At 46.1% G+C, this 17002-nt stretch overlaps 2 protein-coding genes across 3 annotated transcripts in view; one reads left to right on the plus strand and one right to left on the minus strand.

The window, feature by feature from the left end:
• OIP5 (Opa interacting protein 5) overlaps positions 1–2834 on the minus strand; it is a 15592-nt gene extending 12758 nt beyond the window's left edge. Inside the window, exons 1-2 of one of the 2 annotated variants that reach the window (XM_011956664.1) lie at positions 2453–2834; positions 2128–2194 (exon numbers count right to left, since the gene is read on the minus strand). In XM_011956664.1, coding sequence (XP_011812054.1) covers positions 2128–2194; positions 2453–2774 — 389 coding nt within the window. In that variant the 5' untranslated portion in view covers positions 2775–2834. The remainder of the gene's footprint in view (positions 1–2127; positions 2195–2452) is intronic. The other variant, XM_011956665.1, reaches the window with a different exon arrangement.
• Positions 2835–2907: 73 nt separating this feature from the next.
• The window catches only part of NUSAP1 (nucleolar and spindle associated protein 1), a 59507-nt gene continuing 45412 nt past the window's right edge, over positions 2908–17002 (plus strand). Inside the window, exons 1-2 of the mRNA XM_011956679.1 lie at positions 2908–3263; positions 11757–11825. Of these exons, the coding sequence (XP_011812069.1) occupies positions 3171–3263; positions 11757–11825 (162 nt within the window). The 5' untranslated portion in view covers positions 2908–3170. The remainder of the gene's footprint in view (positions 3264–11756; positions 11826–17002) is intronic.

Raw genomic sequence — 17002 nt, forward strand, 5'->3', positions numbered from 1 at the left:
AAAAAAAAAAAAAAAACACATAGCTAAAAAGAAATATCCATGTCAATGGATACTAAAAAAGAACAAATAACAAAATAAATACTAAGTTTATTGGTAAATGAAGTCCCACAGCACATCATAAGATTCATAATCTTACGAATACAGTAACCAAAAAGCAAACTGTGAAATAGAGTGTCATTAACTTGAAATTCCACGTAGGAATTAATGAGTTCAGACAAAGCACAGTACTTATAAACAAATGTCTCAGTAGAAATTAATTTAATGGGCTGGGCGCAATGGCTCACGCTTATAATCCGAGCATTTTGGGAGGCGGGCAGATCACTTGAGATCAGGAGTTTGAGAACAGCCTGGTCAACATGGTGAAACTCCATCTCTACTAAAAATACAAAATTTAGCTGGGTTTCCAGAAGGTTTTCAATTTACTTTGCCCATATCCATCAGAGGAATAACTACCCTATAGTAGCTATAGATAGTAACAGTAAATGAGCATTGACTTCAACTTAAAGTCACCAGCTGCATTAGCCCCTAACAAGAGAGAAAGCCTGTCCTTTGAAGCTTTTTTTTCCCCTTTTTTTTTGATGGCGTGCAGTGGTACAATCACAGCTCACTACAGCCTTGACATCCCAGACTCAAGTGATCCTCCCACCTCAGGCTTCCAAGTAGCTGGACCACAGGTGCACACTGTAATGCCCATCTAATTTTTAAATGTTTCATAGAGATAGGTTCTCGCTATGTTGCCCAGGCTGGTCTTGAACTCCTATGCTCAAGCAATCCTCCTACCTTGGTCTCCCAAAGTGCTGGGATTACACGTGTGAGTCACTGTGACCAGCTCCTTTGAAGCCAGGTAATACTTCTCCTTTCTACCTATGGAAGTCTGAGATGGTATCTTCTTCCAATAGAAGGCTGTCTCATCTGCACTGAAAATCTGTTGTTTAGTGTACCCACTTTCATTTTCTGCAGCTTCTGCACCAGTACTTGCTATTTCACTTTGGACTTCTGTTATAGAGGTTTCTTTCCTTAAATCTCAAGAACCAACCTCTGTTTTTTTTTTTTTTTTTTTTAAGATAGTCTTGCTCTGTCACCCAGGCTGGAGTGTGGTGGCACAATCACAGCTCCACTGCAGCCTCAACCTCTATGGGCTCAAACCAGCCTTCCTTCTCAGCCTCCCAAGCAGCTGGGACTATAGGTGTGCGCCACCATCCGGCTAAATTGTTTTGTATTTTGTAGAGACAGCATTTCACCATATTGCCCAGGCTGGTCTCAAACTCCTGGGTTCAAGCAATCCACCCACCTTGGCCTCCCAAAGTGCTGGGGTTACAGGTATGAGCCATTGCACCTAGCCAACATTTGCTACTTTTAAACTTCTTCTGCAGCTTCCTCACCTATCAGCCTTCACAGAATTGAAGAGAGTTAGGGCCTTGTTCTGGATTAGGCTTTGGTTTAAAGGAATGCTGTGGCTGGTTTGATCTTCTACTTACACCACTCAAACTTTCTCCATATCAGCTTATAACTGGAGTAGCGCTTTTAATTTCCATCTATTTGTTTGTTTGATGGAGTTTCGCTCTTGTTGCCCAAGCTGGAGAGCAATAGTGTGTTCTCGGTGCACTGCAACCTCTGCCTCCCGGGTTCGAGTGATTATCTTGCCTCAGCCTCCCAAAGAGCTGGAATTACAGGTGTGTGCCACCATGCCCGGCTAATTTTGTATTTTTAGTAGAGATGGGGGTTCACCATGTTGGTCAGGTTGGTCTTGAACTCCTGACTTCATGTGATCCACCCACGTCAGCCTCCCAAAGTGCTGGGATTACAAGCGTGAGCCACCGCACCCAGCCCAATTTTTTTCTTCATATTCACAATTTGGCATGACTTCACATGCCTTCCCAGCTACTCGGGAGGCTGAGGCAGAATGGTGTGAACCTGGGAGGCAGAGCTTGCAGTGAGCCGAGATAGTGCCACTGCACTCCAGCCTGGGCAACAGAGTGAGGCTCCATCTCAAAAAAAAAAAATCAAACCAACAAAAAAAAAGGAAATGGTGTCAACAGACTTGCTCAACAAGTACATGTCAGTTCCACGCTCCTCAGTCTCATAAAGTCAGGGACTAGAGACCAATCTGTAATTATCAGTACGTACCTGCCTTTGAGTGAACCTTCAATGCCAACTAGGAAGGGCGCTTCCAAAACGACGTTATTTGTAACTCCTAGGAACACAAACACGGGTCAGAACTCATACTCTGCGGGCCTTGAAGTGGAAAATCTCTCCTCTAGACAGACTCATCCCGGCCATAAATGTCAGGAGACTCCCCAGTTCCCTGCCCCATCCCCAGGCCAAGGAGTTATTTGCTTCCAAATTTTCATTCTGTTTTCTTCCCCAGGTGGTTCTCTGCCACCTGGTGGAGAAGGCGGGAACAACCTCTCGGGCTAGCCTCTGCCTTTCCCGAACGCCTCACTACACTCACTGGAGAAGACCACGGCCCCAAGGGACCGCGACAGGTCCCAGGCGAGGTGTACCGAGTCGGCGAGCACTGCGTGGCACTGTGCGCACTGGAAAACAGCGCACCTCTCAGGCTGCAGCCAAGACGGCAGCTGCGAGACGGTGGCCGGCTCCTCAGCCCCCAGCCCTGCGGGGCCGAGCGGCGAGGACCCCTTCACCACCTGTGTATCCCACTCCATGGAGGTCGTAAAAGAAGCTTCGTCAATCGCCCTCTCAGTGCCATCACAAAAGTCACCCTGGGGCGGCGCTGCACAAGGCGAGCGATGCCGCCGTGGCTGAGCCGCCATCTTCTCTCAGCCGGCGCCTTCGTTTCGAATACACGCCAGGCCCCGCCCCAAGCACAGCTCCTGCGTCCTCATTGGACATCGTGGGTAATCCAAGCGCTGGAGTCCGAGTCCGCGCACTCGTTACTGGAACCGGCCTTGCAGGCCCTTCGGCGCCTGCGTATTCGTGAAGTGTGAGAAAAGCGCGCGTCTGTTGGGACGGGAAATCAGCCTTTCTATTGGTCAGGGTTAGAAACCCCGCCTTTGAGGCATTTTCAACCAATGGAAGCGCGGCATTCTTCATTTAAACTGCCTATAAATTTCTGCTTAGCCAAAGTTAAGAGTGGCGCCAGGGAATTGAACCTCGCTTACGACGTTTGGTGATCCATCTTCTGAGTATCGCCGGGATTTTGAATCGCGATGATCATCCCCTCCCTAGAGGAGCTGGACTCCCTCAAGTACAGTGACCTGCAGAACTTAGCCAAGAGTCTGGGTCTCCGGGCCAACCTGCGGGTACGACGCTGGCGGTGCAGTTCCCTGGGCGGGCGCGGCGGGAATAGCGGCCTCGGGGAGATGCGGTGCGAAGGGACCGAGCGGGAAGCCCGGGGACTGAAGCAGCTGTCCCTGCCCCTCGGGCGGTAGATGTGGTTCACGGTGGTCCCAATTAGAACTCTGATAAACGGAAGAGGAACTATAGTTTTCACTTCATTTTGAAGCTGGCTTGTCTTGGTGCTCACGTGATAAGCCTCTGTTCCGAGGGGTGGTTTGTTGTTTTTTGTGGTTTTTTTTTTTTTTAAATTACTTTATACCTCTCAGGGCATCGATTACGAAACGCAGGCCCAGAAAGCACAAGGGGTGTCGTTAATCGTTAGACAATTAAGTAAATAATTGGCTCAGCTTCTGGAAAACCCCAAACAGACTTCAGTGATTTGTAATATTGCCGATAATCTCTTGATACTTTATTGATGGACCTGTCAGGGAGAAAGAAAGAATCGACTTTTAGGGGACCACCTCCTTGGGTAAATTCTTATAACTCAGCCCTGATCTAGTATACTCATGTGCTTATTGATGACTGTTGTGGTAATGGTATCTATCAAAACCAGTAAGGTCTTTGACTCCGAGGCCACAAGATGTTAGGAGAATTGGCCGGGCGCGGTGACTCATGCCTTTAATCCCAACACTTTGGGAGGCTGAGGTAGTTGGATCACCTGAGGTCAGGATTTCGAGACCAGCCTGGCTATTAAAAAATTAGCCCGGCGTGGTGGCACACGCCTGTGATCCCAGCTACTCGCCTGTGATCCCAGCTACTCGGGAGGCTGAGGCAGGAGAATCGCCTGAACCTGGGAAGCCGAGGTGGCAGTGAGCCAAGATCGCACCCACTGCACTCCAACCTCGGTGACAGAGCGAGACTCAGTCTCAAACAAACAAAAAACAAGATGTTAGGAGAAGATTTGGGGATTCAATGTAGGAGAGCGGTTTTATATATTTTGTTAATAGTTGAGACTTCCCACATAATACTGCTGTATGCTCTCTAGGTTTGTCCTGCAGGCTATGATACTGACACTGAATAAATGCCTAAATCAGTCGTCACAAATGTTTTTCTTTTTTTTTTTTTTCTCTTTGAGACAGAGTCTCATTCTGTTGCCCAGGCTGGAGTGCAGTGGCACGATCTCGGCTTACCACAACCTCCACCTCCCGAGTTCAAGCGATTCTCCTGCCTCAGGCTCCTGAGTAGCTGGGATTACAGGCGCATGTCACCATGCCTGGCTAATTTTTGTATTTTTAGTAGAGACTGGGGTTCACTATGTTGGTCAGGCTGGTCTCGAGCTCCTGATCTCATGATCTGCCCGCCTCAGCCCTCCGAAGTGCTGGGATTACAGGCGTTAGCCACCACGCCCGGCCTAAATTGTTTAAACAAAATAATCAGGGCCTAAGTGCCTGTTGGGGCTGAATGACCAAAGGGTTTTCCTTGGGGATATTTCTGGGCTATAGTGGTTTGTGGCTCCCCTATACTTTGTAAACAAAGCCTTAATGTCTCAGCCTAAATTCCTTAGGCTTTTTTGATGCCCAGCTAGAATCTTTTATCCACGGCTGCATCCCTGAACACTTGGAACTTTTATCTGTCTTTGTCCCATTGCTCATTTTGACCCTTTGGCCTCAGATCACCTTCTTTCTCCTTTATCTGCCTGACTGTGTGTGTGTGTGTGTGTGTGTGTGTGTGTGTGTGTGTGTGTGTAGTTTTAGTAGAGACTGGGTTTCACCATCTTGCCCAGGCTGGTCTTAAACTCCGGGGCTCAAGCGATCCTCGGCCACCGCCTCCCAAAGCCCTGGGATTACAGGCGGGACCCACCACGCCTGGCCCATATCAAGTATTTATAGGTGAAATGTTACGATACCTGTAAAATTTGCTGTAGAATACTCAAGGAAAAAGAGGGAAACTAGATGAAGTAAGAACGCAGAATGTTAATAATTACTGAAACTGCTGATAGGTACGTGGGGGGATTGCACTATTCTCTCTACTTTTGTAGAAATTTTCCATAATAAGATGTTTTAAATTATAAACTGTTGGTACAACCCAGGAGCTCATTAAGTCAATTGCCTTTTGAAATTCTAGTACATAGCAAAAAAATTTATAAATTGCTCTAATTATCAAGATTTGATTAAAATGAAACACTACAATTTAAATAAATTAAATAAATTTTACCAGTATAAATATACTAGTATAATAGTGTAAATACTATTTCAGTTTAATCAAAACTTGATAATTTTACTAGTATGATATTATTAAAAATAAATTTATGGCCGGGCATGGTGGCTTGCGCCTGTAATCCCAGCATTTCGGAGGCCGAGGCAGGTGTATCACCTGAGGTCAGGAGTTTGAGACCAGACTGGCCAACATGGCAAAACCCCATCTCTACTAAAAATACAAAAATTAGGCAGGCGTGGTGACGGGCACCTGTAATCCCAGCTACTCGGGAGGCTGAGGCAGGAGAATTGCTTGAACCCAGGGAGGCAGACGCTGCAGTGAGCCAAGATCACGCCATTGCACTCCAGCCTGGGCAACAGGAGCGAAACTCTGTCTAAAAAATAATAATAATAATAAATAAATTTGTAAGAGATAATATTAGCTCTTTTGAGAGACTTCTCTTAATGGTAAAGCAAATTGAAGGAACTAGTTATTATTGTTAGTGTGGCGACTGGTCCTTTTGTCACTCATGCCCTCACTTCCTTTCTTACCAGCTTAAATTACAAACACTGGCACTATTTCCACTTCCTTGCACCTCCCTATACTCACCTGGCAAAACCCAAGCCTGATTAAACCCAACTATGTGCTTAATCTTTGCCTATACCTCTGCAGCTAACTCTAGCTGGAGAAAACACCTAACTTTGTTGAGTGAACTTATTTTAAATGTGCAACTCTAAACCTTAATATAGGCATTTGATCTTTCTCCTTTTTTTTTTTTTTTTTGAGATAAAGTCTCGCTCTGTTGCCCAGGCTACAGTGGCACAATCAGGGCTCACTGCGGCCTCAACCTCTCAGGCTCAAGGCATTCTCCTACCTCGGCCTCCCAAGCAACTGGGATTACAGGCATGTGCCACCACACCTGGCCCATTTTCTTCTTAGTCATGAACTTTCCTATTTTTGAAGATAATTACTTTTTATCATCTTGACTCAACCTGGCTCCCTTCCCTCCCTTGATGACTTTACTGCATAGGTCATTGGAAAAATAGATGCAATCAACAGAAAACTGCCTGATCCTTCAACCACCAAATCCCCCGCTTTTTTTCTTTTCTTTTTTTTTTTTTTTTGAGATAGGGTCTTGCTCCATCAGCCAGGCTGGAGTTCTCTGAAGTGCAGTGGCATAATCAGGGCTCACTGCAGCCTCAACCTCCCGGGCTCAAGCAATCCTCCCACCTCAGCCCCCCTGAGTAGCTAGGACTACAGGCATGACCACCCTGCCTGGCCATTTTTTTTTTAATTTTAGTAGAGATGAGGTCTGTGTTGCCCTGTCTGGTCTCCAACTCCTGAAATTCAGCAGTCCTCGCACCTTTGCCTCCCAAAGTGCTGGGATTACAGGCATGAGCCCCTAGGCTTGGCCGCACCACCAAACCTTCTAGCCACCCTGCATCTACATCCGCATACTCTGCTTCTTTGCCTGTCTAAGAGCAACCTTTCCATTTATGCTGAAGATCCTGGGCCCTCTTGCCTCCCCTAGGACTACATTCCTACAATTAGAGCCTCTCTCCTGCATTAATTTCTCCACTCTGCTAGCTTATTTGCCATAGGGCATACAATCATGTTTTAATATCACCCATCTTTCAAAAAAATAAAAAAGCCAAAATCCTCTCCTGATCCCATGTCCTCATTCCATCTACTGCCCTATTTCTCTGTTCTTTTCTACTGATATTGCTTGTATCAAGGTCACCATCTTACCAAGTTTCCCTCTCTCCCCTCACCTGTGCCTATCAGTAGCATTTGGCATGATTGAACACTCCCCTCTGCTCCAGCCACTTTCTGTTCTAGACTTTGATATTTCACTCTGTCCTGCCTTACTAGCACTTCTTTCTAGTCTCCTTGGTTGGTTCTTCATCTGCCAGATCTCTAAATGTGGAGTGCCCCCAGGGCTCTCTTTTCTCTAACTATGCTCTATCCCTGGGTGATCTTATCCACCCCATTTTTTTTTTGTTGTTTTTCTGTTTTGTTTTTCTTTTTTTTTGAGATGCAATCTTGCTCAGTCACCCAGGCTAGAGTGCAGTGGCGCAATCTCGGCTCACTGCAACCTCCACTTCCCAGGTTCAAGCGATTCTCCTGCCTTAGCCACCTGAGTAGCTGGGATTACAGGTGCCCGCCACCATGCCCAGCTAATTTTTTTGTATTTTTAGTGGAGACATGATTTTACCATGTTGGCCAGGCTGGTTTTGAACTACTGACCACAAGTGATCCACCTGCCTTGGCCTCCCAAAGTGTTGGATTTACAGGCATGAGCCACTGCATCCGGCCACTCCCATAAGTTAAAATTTACCCAGAAGCTAATGCCTCCCAAACCCACATCTCCAGTAGGACCTCTCTCTCCCCTAGGATGCTGACTCGTGTATTTAAGTGCATTTTCAACAACATGTTCAGGTTCAAGCGTTGACAGTCTCTTCCCCCTCTCAGTACATGGGTCAGGCCCAGTTTGGATCACCCTCCTTCACCCACAGCCATCAATCCTTGTCAGCACCTCCTCCTAAATAGACCTGAAGTCTGACCTCTGGGCACCATCTCCAACGCTGCAAACCTGTGCCACAGCACTCTCATCTCTTGAGCACTGCCTCAGTCTCCCTACTGGGCTTCCTGCCTCAACTCTTACCTCACAGTAGTATTCTCTTGGTAGTTGGAGTGATATTTGAAACTTAGGGGAAAGGAAAAAAAAGATAGACCAGGCACAGTGGTTCATGCCTGTACTCCTAGCACTTTGAGAGGCTGTGGTGGTTGGATCACTTGAGACCAGGAGTTCAAAACTCATGGCAAAACCCCATGTCTACTAAAAAAAAAAAAAAAAATACAAAAGTTAGCCGGACATGGTGGCATGTGCCTGTAATCCCAACTACTTGGGAGGATGAGGCACGAGAATCCCTGAACCTGAGAGGTGGAGGCTGCAGTGAGCCACGATCACGGCACTGCACTCCAGCCTGGGTGACAGAGCGAGACTCTGTCTCCAAAAAAAAAAAAACTTAGAACGTGTCTTTTTCTGATCAGTGCCCTCCAGTAACTTCTCTCACATTTAAAATAAAATCTAAACTTTTTCCAGTGTAATGAGAGAAACTTAGTTTGACCCTGATTTGGAGGGAAATTTTTTTAAAAAGAAAATAGCTAAAATTGGAGAGAAGGAAATTTCATTACGGGCTACATATTAGGTGATATTAGGCTTTTCCTGAGTACATGAATGCATTAGAGGTTACGTGGGAAAATCTCTTCTTATTTTTAGGAGGTGTGGCTGATATATTTAGTGGTGAAGTACCATGATGTCTGGAACTCATTTTCAAATTCTTTCACAAGAAATATATGTTAATATAGAGAAACCAAATATGAGACAATGCAAATGATTGTTGAATCTTGGTGGGAAATATGAATGTTTATTATACTACTTCGACTTTGTTTTTTTTTTTTTGAGACAGAGTTTTGCTCTTGTTGCCCAGGCTGGAGTACAGTGGCGTGATCTCAGCTCACCGCAACCTCCACCTCCCGGGTTCAAAAAATTCTCCCGCCTCAGCCTCCTCAGTAGCTGGGATTACAGGCATGCATCACCACGCCCAGCTAATTTTGTATTTTTAGTAGAGACAGGGTTTCTCCATATTGTTCAGGCTGGTCTGGAACTCCTGAACTCAGGTGATCTGACTGCCTCAGCCTCCCAAAGTGCTGGGATTACAGGCGTGAGCCACCGCACCCAGCCTACTTTGACTTTTCTATAGGCCTGACATTTTTTTTCTAATAACAAGTTAGGGGAATCAATTAATTTTTTTTTTTTTTTTTTGAGACAAGAGTTTCGCTCTTGTCACCCAGGCTGGAGCATAGTGGTGCAATCCCGGCTCACTGAAACCTCCACCTCCAGGATTCAAAAGATTCTCCCGCCTCAGCCTCCTGAGTAGCTCAGACTACAGGTTCCCTCCACCACGCCCAGCTATTTTTATATTTTTTGCAGAGACAGGGTTTCACCCTCTTGGCCAGGCTGGTCTTGAACTCCTAACCTTGGGTGATCTACCTGCCTCAGCCTCCCAAAGTGCTGGGATTACAGGCATGAGTCACTGCACCCAGCCGAAATTCATAATTTTTGCTGTGGCCTTTACCTCTCTACTTGACCCAGCCTCTGGTCACCTCTCTGATCTCCCTGCCCTCCACACACCTCTGTTCACCATGCTCCTACCATAAGAGCAGTTTCTGTCTTTCAACTCTTGGGTCCATCTCAGAGCTCCTGTTCTTGGTGCTCACTCTGCTTGGAGCGCTCTTCGCCTCCTGCCTCTTTCCTCATTCACATCTCAGTTCAAGCCACCACCTCAGAGAGGCCTTTCCCAATCATCCTAATCAGGTAGCATCCCCACCCCACCCCAGTTGCCCAGTTTTATTTTTGCATCATAATACCTGATGTCATATCATTCATTTCTAGCTTTCTTGGGTAACAGACTGTTTTACCACTGCTAGAAGATCCTGGAGGGCAATCACCTTGTCTGTTTAATTCATCACTCTCTAGTGTCTGGAACACGGCCCAGCACAATAAATGCTTGTTGAAGGAATGCACGAATATATGCTGATAACTAACATCTGCACCTTCAGCACAACTCTTGAACACCACCTCATATCATTCACCCTCCTCACTGGGTTCTGCTGCAGGTGCCTCACTTCATGCATTTTTGTATGTTGGGTGAGATTTTGAAGGTATATTAAGAAGGTATTAGAAAAATCAAGAATGCCTGAATTCTGCCCTGCCAATCATCCCCTTCCCAGAGAAAACCCCAAGGGTATTTCAAGGAACAAGTAGAAAATAAGGTACCACTTTATTACTAGCTGAAATGGTGCCCAATGTCTTGATGCAGAGCATTCTGGTAAAGTGGATTGGAAAACGTGGCTTAGGCTTGCACCACAAGCAAAAGCTTGAGCACAAATCAAATTTCAGGATCTCTGCCATTCTTTACTGGACACATGGCCCATGATAAAAGGTGTGAGAAGAATAGAGCCAAGCCTGGTGGCTGGGCCCACCTTGAGAAGGATGGCTCTGGCCCTCAACTGCATGGCTGGGTAGAAGAGGAAGAAAAAGAGAATGCAACCAAAAAACCTGACTCTTTTTTTTTTTTTTTGAAATGGAGTCTTGCTCTGTCACCCAGACTAGAGTGCAGTGGCGTGATCTCCTCAGCTCACTGCAATCTTCGCCTCCTGGGTTCAAGCGATTCTCCTGCCTTGGCCTCCCAAGTAGCTGGGACTACAGGCGCACGCCACCAATGCCCAGCTAATTTTTGTATTTTTATTAGGACGGGGTTTCACCATGTTGGCCAGGTGGGGTTAAAACCCCTGACCTCATGATCCACCTGCCTCAGCCTCCCAAAGTGCTGGAATTACAGGCATGAGCCACTGCGCTCACCCAAACTTGACTTTTAAAGCACAGGAAAATGTAACCAATCAAATTAACATTCTCCTTTCAGGAAAGAACAAGAAGGGAAGTTTTCCTAGGCTGGAAAGAGAAGCTCTGTGTTCCCTTCCCCCCACAGAGACCTATAACCATCCCCCTAAGACCCCGTCACCTTTGGCATTCCTCATCTTAGGGACCACACCACACTTCACCAGCTGTCCAAGCCAGAAACCTTGGCATAACGAAGTTTCCCTCTTCCTCAACTCTCATGTTCGCACTGATTTCACTTCCTAAGAAGGTTTTGACTTCATCCATACTACCTTAGCCCCACTCTAGTTCAGGCCACAGCATCTCTGGTTCATCCCCATCAAATGCACCTTGCACATTGTGCAGGTAGAGTAATCATTCTGAGTAATGCAAAATTGGTTACCCACTGCCTTGCTGCAAACTCTTCAGAGATTGCCCTTTTCTCTGAGGGTAAAGTTCATAGTCTTTAAAGGCTTGTAAGGCCTCGTAACATCAGGGCCTGCTCACTTTCCCAACATTGTCTCCTGCCATCTCCCACAACAGCTCCATTCTCCAGCCACACTGAACTTAAGTTCTGTAAACTCCACCCTCACTGTTGCCTTGCTGTGCCATTCCTCTACCTGTTTCTGTATGTCCAGCTCTCTCTTTCATCCTTCAGATCTCAGCAATTAGACACATCACATCTTTGTCTGAGAACTGCCCTGTGCAGACACTTGCTGAAGTCTAATCTAGCAGAGACCCATTCTTTCTAAGTAATGGTTCTAGTCATATAGTCTGACCAGAGTACATTTAATGAATACAAGAACAGCAAAAAGTGTTCAACATATCTTCCTTGTTTATTTGATTTTTGACTCTAATAATAAGGTCTCTCTTACAGGCAGACAAGTTGTTAAAAGCCTTGAAAGGCCACGTTAAACATGAGGCAAGAAAAGAAAATGAGAATCAGGTGAGTCATGTTTTTCATGTTTACCTGTTAGCTAGCAAAACAATTATATTTAGTTAATGGACAGTTAACACACAACTAGTGATGATTTAAGACATGGTGTTGGCTGAGTGTGGTGGCTCACACCTATAATCCTAGCACTTTGGGAGGCTGAGGTGGGCAGATCACCTGAGGTCAGGAGTTCAAGACCAGCCTGGCCAACATGGTGAAACCCCATCTCTACTAAAAATACAAAAATTAGCCAGGCGTGATGGTGCACACCTGTAATCCCAGCACTTTGGGAGGCCAAGGCAGGTGGATCACCTGAGGTCAGGAGTTCAAGACCAGCCTGGCCAACATGGTGAAACCCCATCTCTACTAAAAATACAAAAATTAGCCAGACTTGATGGTGGGAGCCTGTAATCCCAGCTACTCGGGAGGCTGAGACAGAGAGAATTGCTTGAACCTGGTAGGCAGAGGTTGCAGTGAGCCAAAATCGCGCCACTGTACTCCAGCCTGGGTGACAGAGCAAGACTCCATCTCAAAAAAAAAAAAAAATGCTGTTTATTAAAAAAGAGATCATTATTGGTAATAATGCCAAGGACTGAATCCTTTCAGATTAACTATCTGCTGTTGTGAATGGTGAAACTGTTTTGCACCAATCTGTTGAATAAGATGTTTTTACACAAATACAAAGACTGAGTACTAGTTGCCAAATATTACAAGAGATGGCATGATTTGAGTAGGGAGGGAACTGGAGTTGAAATCAGAAACACCTAGGTCAAGTACCAGCTCTCATTTAGTTCTCTGCAACATTAGAAAACTCAAAGTCCTGGCCAGGCACAGTGGCTCACGCCTGTAATCCCAGCACTTTGGGAGGCTGAGGTGGGTGGATCACGAGGTCAGGAGATCGAGGCCATCCTGGCTAAAATGGTGAAACCCTGTCTCCACTAAAAATACAAAAAATTCTCTAGGCGTGGTGGCGAGGCCTGTAGTTGTAGCTACTCTGGAGGCTGAGGCAGGAGAATGGCATGAACCCAGGAGGCTGAGCTTACAGTGAGCCGAGATGGCGCCACTGCATTGCAGCCTGGGTGACAGAGCAAGGCTCCATCTCAAAAAAAAAAAAAAAAAACCTCAAACTCCTTTAAGATAGAAATAATATCTGTTCTGCTGAACTGAGTGTTGTGAGCATCACATGAAGTAGGGATTGTGAAAGTGACTTGTAAGCTGTAAAACAATGGCTGATGGGAGTTGTCATGGCTGCTTCAGACCCACACCAAAGATTTTTGATAAGGCATGACTCCTCAATGGATCACTGAGTGCTCCATTAGGGTCAGGATTCATTTATTCCTTTTGTTGTTATTGTTGTTGAGACAGAATCTTGCTCTGTCATCCAGGCTGGAGTGCAGTGGTGTGATCTCAGCTCACTGCAGCCTCCATCTCCTGGGGTCAAGCAATTCTCCTGCCTCAGCCTCCTGAGTAGCTGGGATTACAGGCATGCACCACCATGCCTGGCTAATTTTGTATTTTTAGTAGAAATAGGGTTTCTCCATGTTGGTCAGGCTGATCTCGAACTCCTGACCTTGGGTGATCTGCCCACCTCAGCCTCCCATAGTGCTGGGATTACAGGGGTGAGCCACTGTGCCCAGCCCATTTTTTGTATTTTTAGTAGAGATGAGGTTTCACCGTGTTGGCCAGGCTGGTCTTGAACTCCTGACCTCAGTTGATCTACCTGCTTCAGTCTCCCAAAGTGCTGGGATTACAGGTGTGAGCCACCACACCTGGCCTCAAATTTATTTTTGATTCCAGGCTTTAATTAACTGAAAATAGACAAGAACTATTTTTGAATTCTAGCTTTAAAAGTTTCTATATCAATAAATTTCTTTTTTATGGTTAAGGATACATGATTGTAGTGCCATTTGAAATTAAAATTTTAGGCTAGGCTCAGTGACTTACACCTATAATTCCAGCACTTTGGGAAGCTGAGGCGGGTGGATCACTTGAGGTCAGGAGTTCAAGACCAGCCTGGGCAACATGTTGAAACCCCATCTATACTAAAATACAAAAATTAGCTGGGCGTGGTGGCGCACACCTGTAGTCCCCGCTACTCAGGAGGCTGAGGCAGGAGAATCACTTGAACCTGTGAGGCAGATTTAGTAAGCCGAGATCAAACCACTGCACTCCACCCTGGGAGGCAGAATGAGACTCCATCTCAAAACAAAACAAAGAAACAACAAAAAATTATCTCTTTATATTCCAGCAACATGTGTAACTCAAAGGTATTGCTTCTAGGTTGGTGCAAATGTAATTGCGGTTTTTGCTATTTACTTTTAAAAATGACAAAAACCAGGCTGGGCATGGTGGCTCATGTCTGTAATACTGGCACTTTGAAAGGCCAAGGTGGGTGGATCACCTGAGGCCAGGAGTTTAAGACCAGCCTGGCCAATATGGCAAAACTCCATCTCTACTAAAAATACAAAAATTAGCTGACCATGGATGCACACAGCTGTACTCTCAGCTACTCAAGGGGATGAGTCAGGAGAATTATTTGAACCCGGGATTCGGATGTTGCAGTGAGCCAAGATTACACCACTGCACTCCACTCCAGCCTGGGCAACAAAATGAGACTCCATCTCCAAAAAAAAAAAAAGACAAAAACCGCACTTACTAATACATGGAAACAGTTTCTCTTACTTTTTTTGGAGACAGGGTCTCACTCTAACCCAGACTGTAGTGCAGTGGTGCAATCAGGGTTCACTGCAGCCTGGACCTCCCAGGCTCAAGCGATCCTCTTGCCTCACTCTCCTGAGTAGCTGGGACTACAGCCGTGTATCGCCATTCCTGGCTATTTTTTTATTTTTAGTAGATACGGGGTTTCACAATATTGCCCAGACTGGTCTCAAACTCCTAGGGTCAAGCAGTTTGCCTACCTCTGCCTCCCAAAGTGCTGGGATTACAGACACCCTGCCAGTTTCTCCTCTTTTACTTTCTTCTCCATGACTATCAGGGAGTTGGAAAGTGGGATCCAGATCACATTTTTCTATTCTCATGTAAAAACCCCTGCTCCTTTTTTAGCTCATCTTGAAAAGGCCAAAGATGAAAAAAAAAATCTCTGCTCTTTTGAAATTTATGATCACCTCTTTTCTTTCTTTCTTTCTTTTTTTTTTGAGTTTCACTCTTGCTGCCCAGGCTGGAGTGCAATAACACGATCTCAGCTCACCGCAACCTCCACCTCCCAAGTTCAAGCGATTCTCCTGCCTCAGCCTCCTGAGTAGCTGGGATTACAGGCATGCGCTGCCACGCCCAGATAATTTTGTATCTTTAGTAGAAACGGGGTTTCACCATGTTGGTCAGGCTGGTCTCAAACTCCTGACCTCAGGTGATCCTCCTGCCTTGGCCTCTTAAAGTGCTGGGATTCCAGGGTGAGCCACTGCACCCGGCATATGCTTGCCTATTTTAATCTCCCATCTGCTGAGCTCCTAGTTACTCTCTAGTGTTCTCTGTCTCATGGTTGTCATTTCCTCGTGTCGTCATCTTATTTTGGACGAGTTCAAAGGTCCACCTGGATGTCTCTTCTTACTACTGCGGCCTCCTTATCCTTAATGCTGGTGATCTTTGGTTTTGCGCTTGATCAGCCATCTGCTTCTCTGGGCATATCCTGGACCTTATATCACTTGGAACTATTGCGCTTCTGTAATATTTCACCTCTGGTTAAGGCCTTTTATTCTCTTTTTTTTTTTTTTTTTTTGAGATGGAGTCTTGGTCTATCACCCAGGCTGGAGTACAGTGGCTTAATTGCGGCTCACTGCATCCAACTCCCCAGCTCAACCAATTCTCCTGCCTCAGCCTCCTGAGTAACTGGCATTACGGGTGCACACCACCATGCCCAGCTAATTTTTGTGTTTTTAGTAGAGTGGAGGTTTTACCATGTTGGCCAGGCCCTCAAGTGATCTGCCCACCTTGGCCTCCCAAAGTGCTGGGATTACAGGCATGAGCCACCACGCCCAGCCAGGCCTTCTATTCTTTAAGCTTTATTCTTTGATTCCCAACAGACATATGTTGTATTTTTTAAAATTTTTTTTCTTAATTAACTTTTTTTTTTTGAGACAGAGTCTCGCTGTGTCACCCAGGCTGGAGTGCAGTGGCGCAATCTCAGCTCACTGCAAGCTCTGCCTTCCGGGTTCACACCATTCTCCTGCGTCAGTCTCCCGAGTAGCTGGGACTACAGGCGCCCGCCACCACACCTGGCTAATTTTTTTGTTTTTTTAGTAGAGATGAGGTTTCACCGTGTTAGCCAGGATGGCCTCAATCTCCTGACCTCATGATCTGCCCGCCTCGGCCTCCCAAAGTGCTGGGATTACAGGCGTGAGCCACCGCACCTGGCAATTAATTATTTTTGAAATGGGTTCTCACTCTGTCACCCAGGGTGGAGTGTAGTGGCACAATCATGGCTTGCTGCAGCCTCGACCTCAAGCAATCCTCCGACTTCAGCCTCATAAGTAGCTGGAACTGCAGGCACACTCACCACACCTTGTTACTTTTTAAAAAATTTTTTTGTAGAGACTAGGATCTTGCTATGTTGCCTAGGCTGGGGAACTTTTTAAAAATACTGATGGCTGAATACAGTGGCTCATGCCTGTAATCCCAACACTTTGGGAGGCCGAGGCGGGTGGATCATGAGGTCAAGAGATGGAAACCATCCTGGCCAAAATGGTGAAACCTCATCTCTACTAAAAATACAAAAAATTTGCTGGGCTGGTGGCACACACCTGTAGTCCCAGCTACTTGGGAGGCTGAGGCAGGAGCTGGAGGTTGCAGTGAGCCGAGATTGTGCCATTGTACTCCAGCCTGGGTGACACAGCCAGACCCCGTCTCAAAAAATAAATTAAATAAATAAATAAATACTAATGTATGGCCAGGCACAGTGACTCATACCTGTAATCCCAGCAGTTTGGGAGGCTGAGGTGAGTGGATCAACTGAGGTCAGGAGTTCGAGACCAGCCTGGCCAACATGGTGAAACCCTGTCTCTACTAAAATAAAAAAATTAGCTGGGCGTGGTGGTATGTACCTGTAATCCCAGTTAGTCATAAGGCTGAGGCAGGAGAATTGCTTGAGCCTGGGAGGAGGAGGTTGCAGTGAGCCAAGATCACGCCACTGCACTCTAGCCTGGGTGACAGAGCTAGACTCCGTCTCAAAAAAA

Source organism: Colobus angolensis, unplaced genomic scaffold (genome assembly GCF_000951035.1).
Source record: "Colobus angolensis palliatus isolate OR3802 unplaced genomic scaffold, Cang.pa_1.0 Scaffold420, whole genome shotgun sequence".
Lineage (NCBI taxonomy): Eukaryota > Metazoa > Chordata > Mammalia > Primates > Cercopithecidae > Colobus > Colobus angolensis.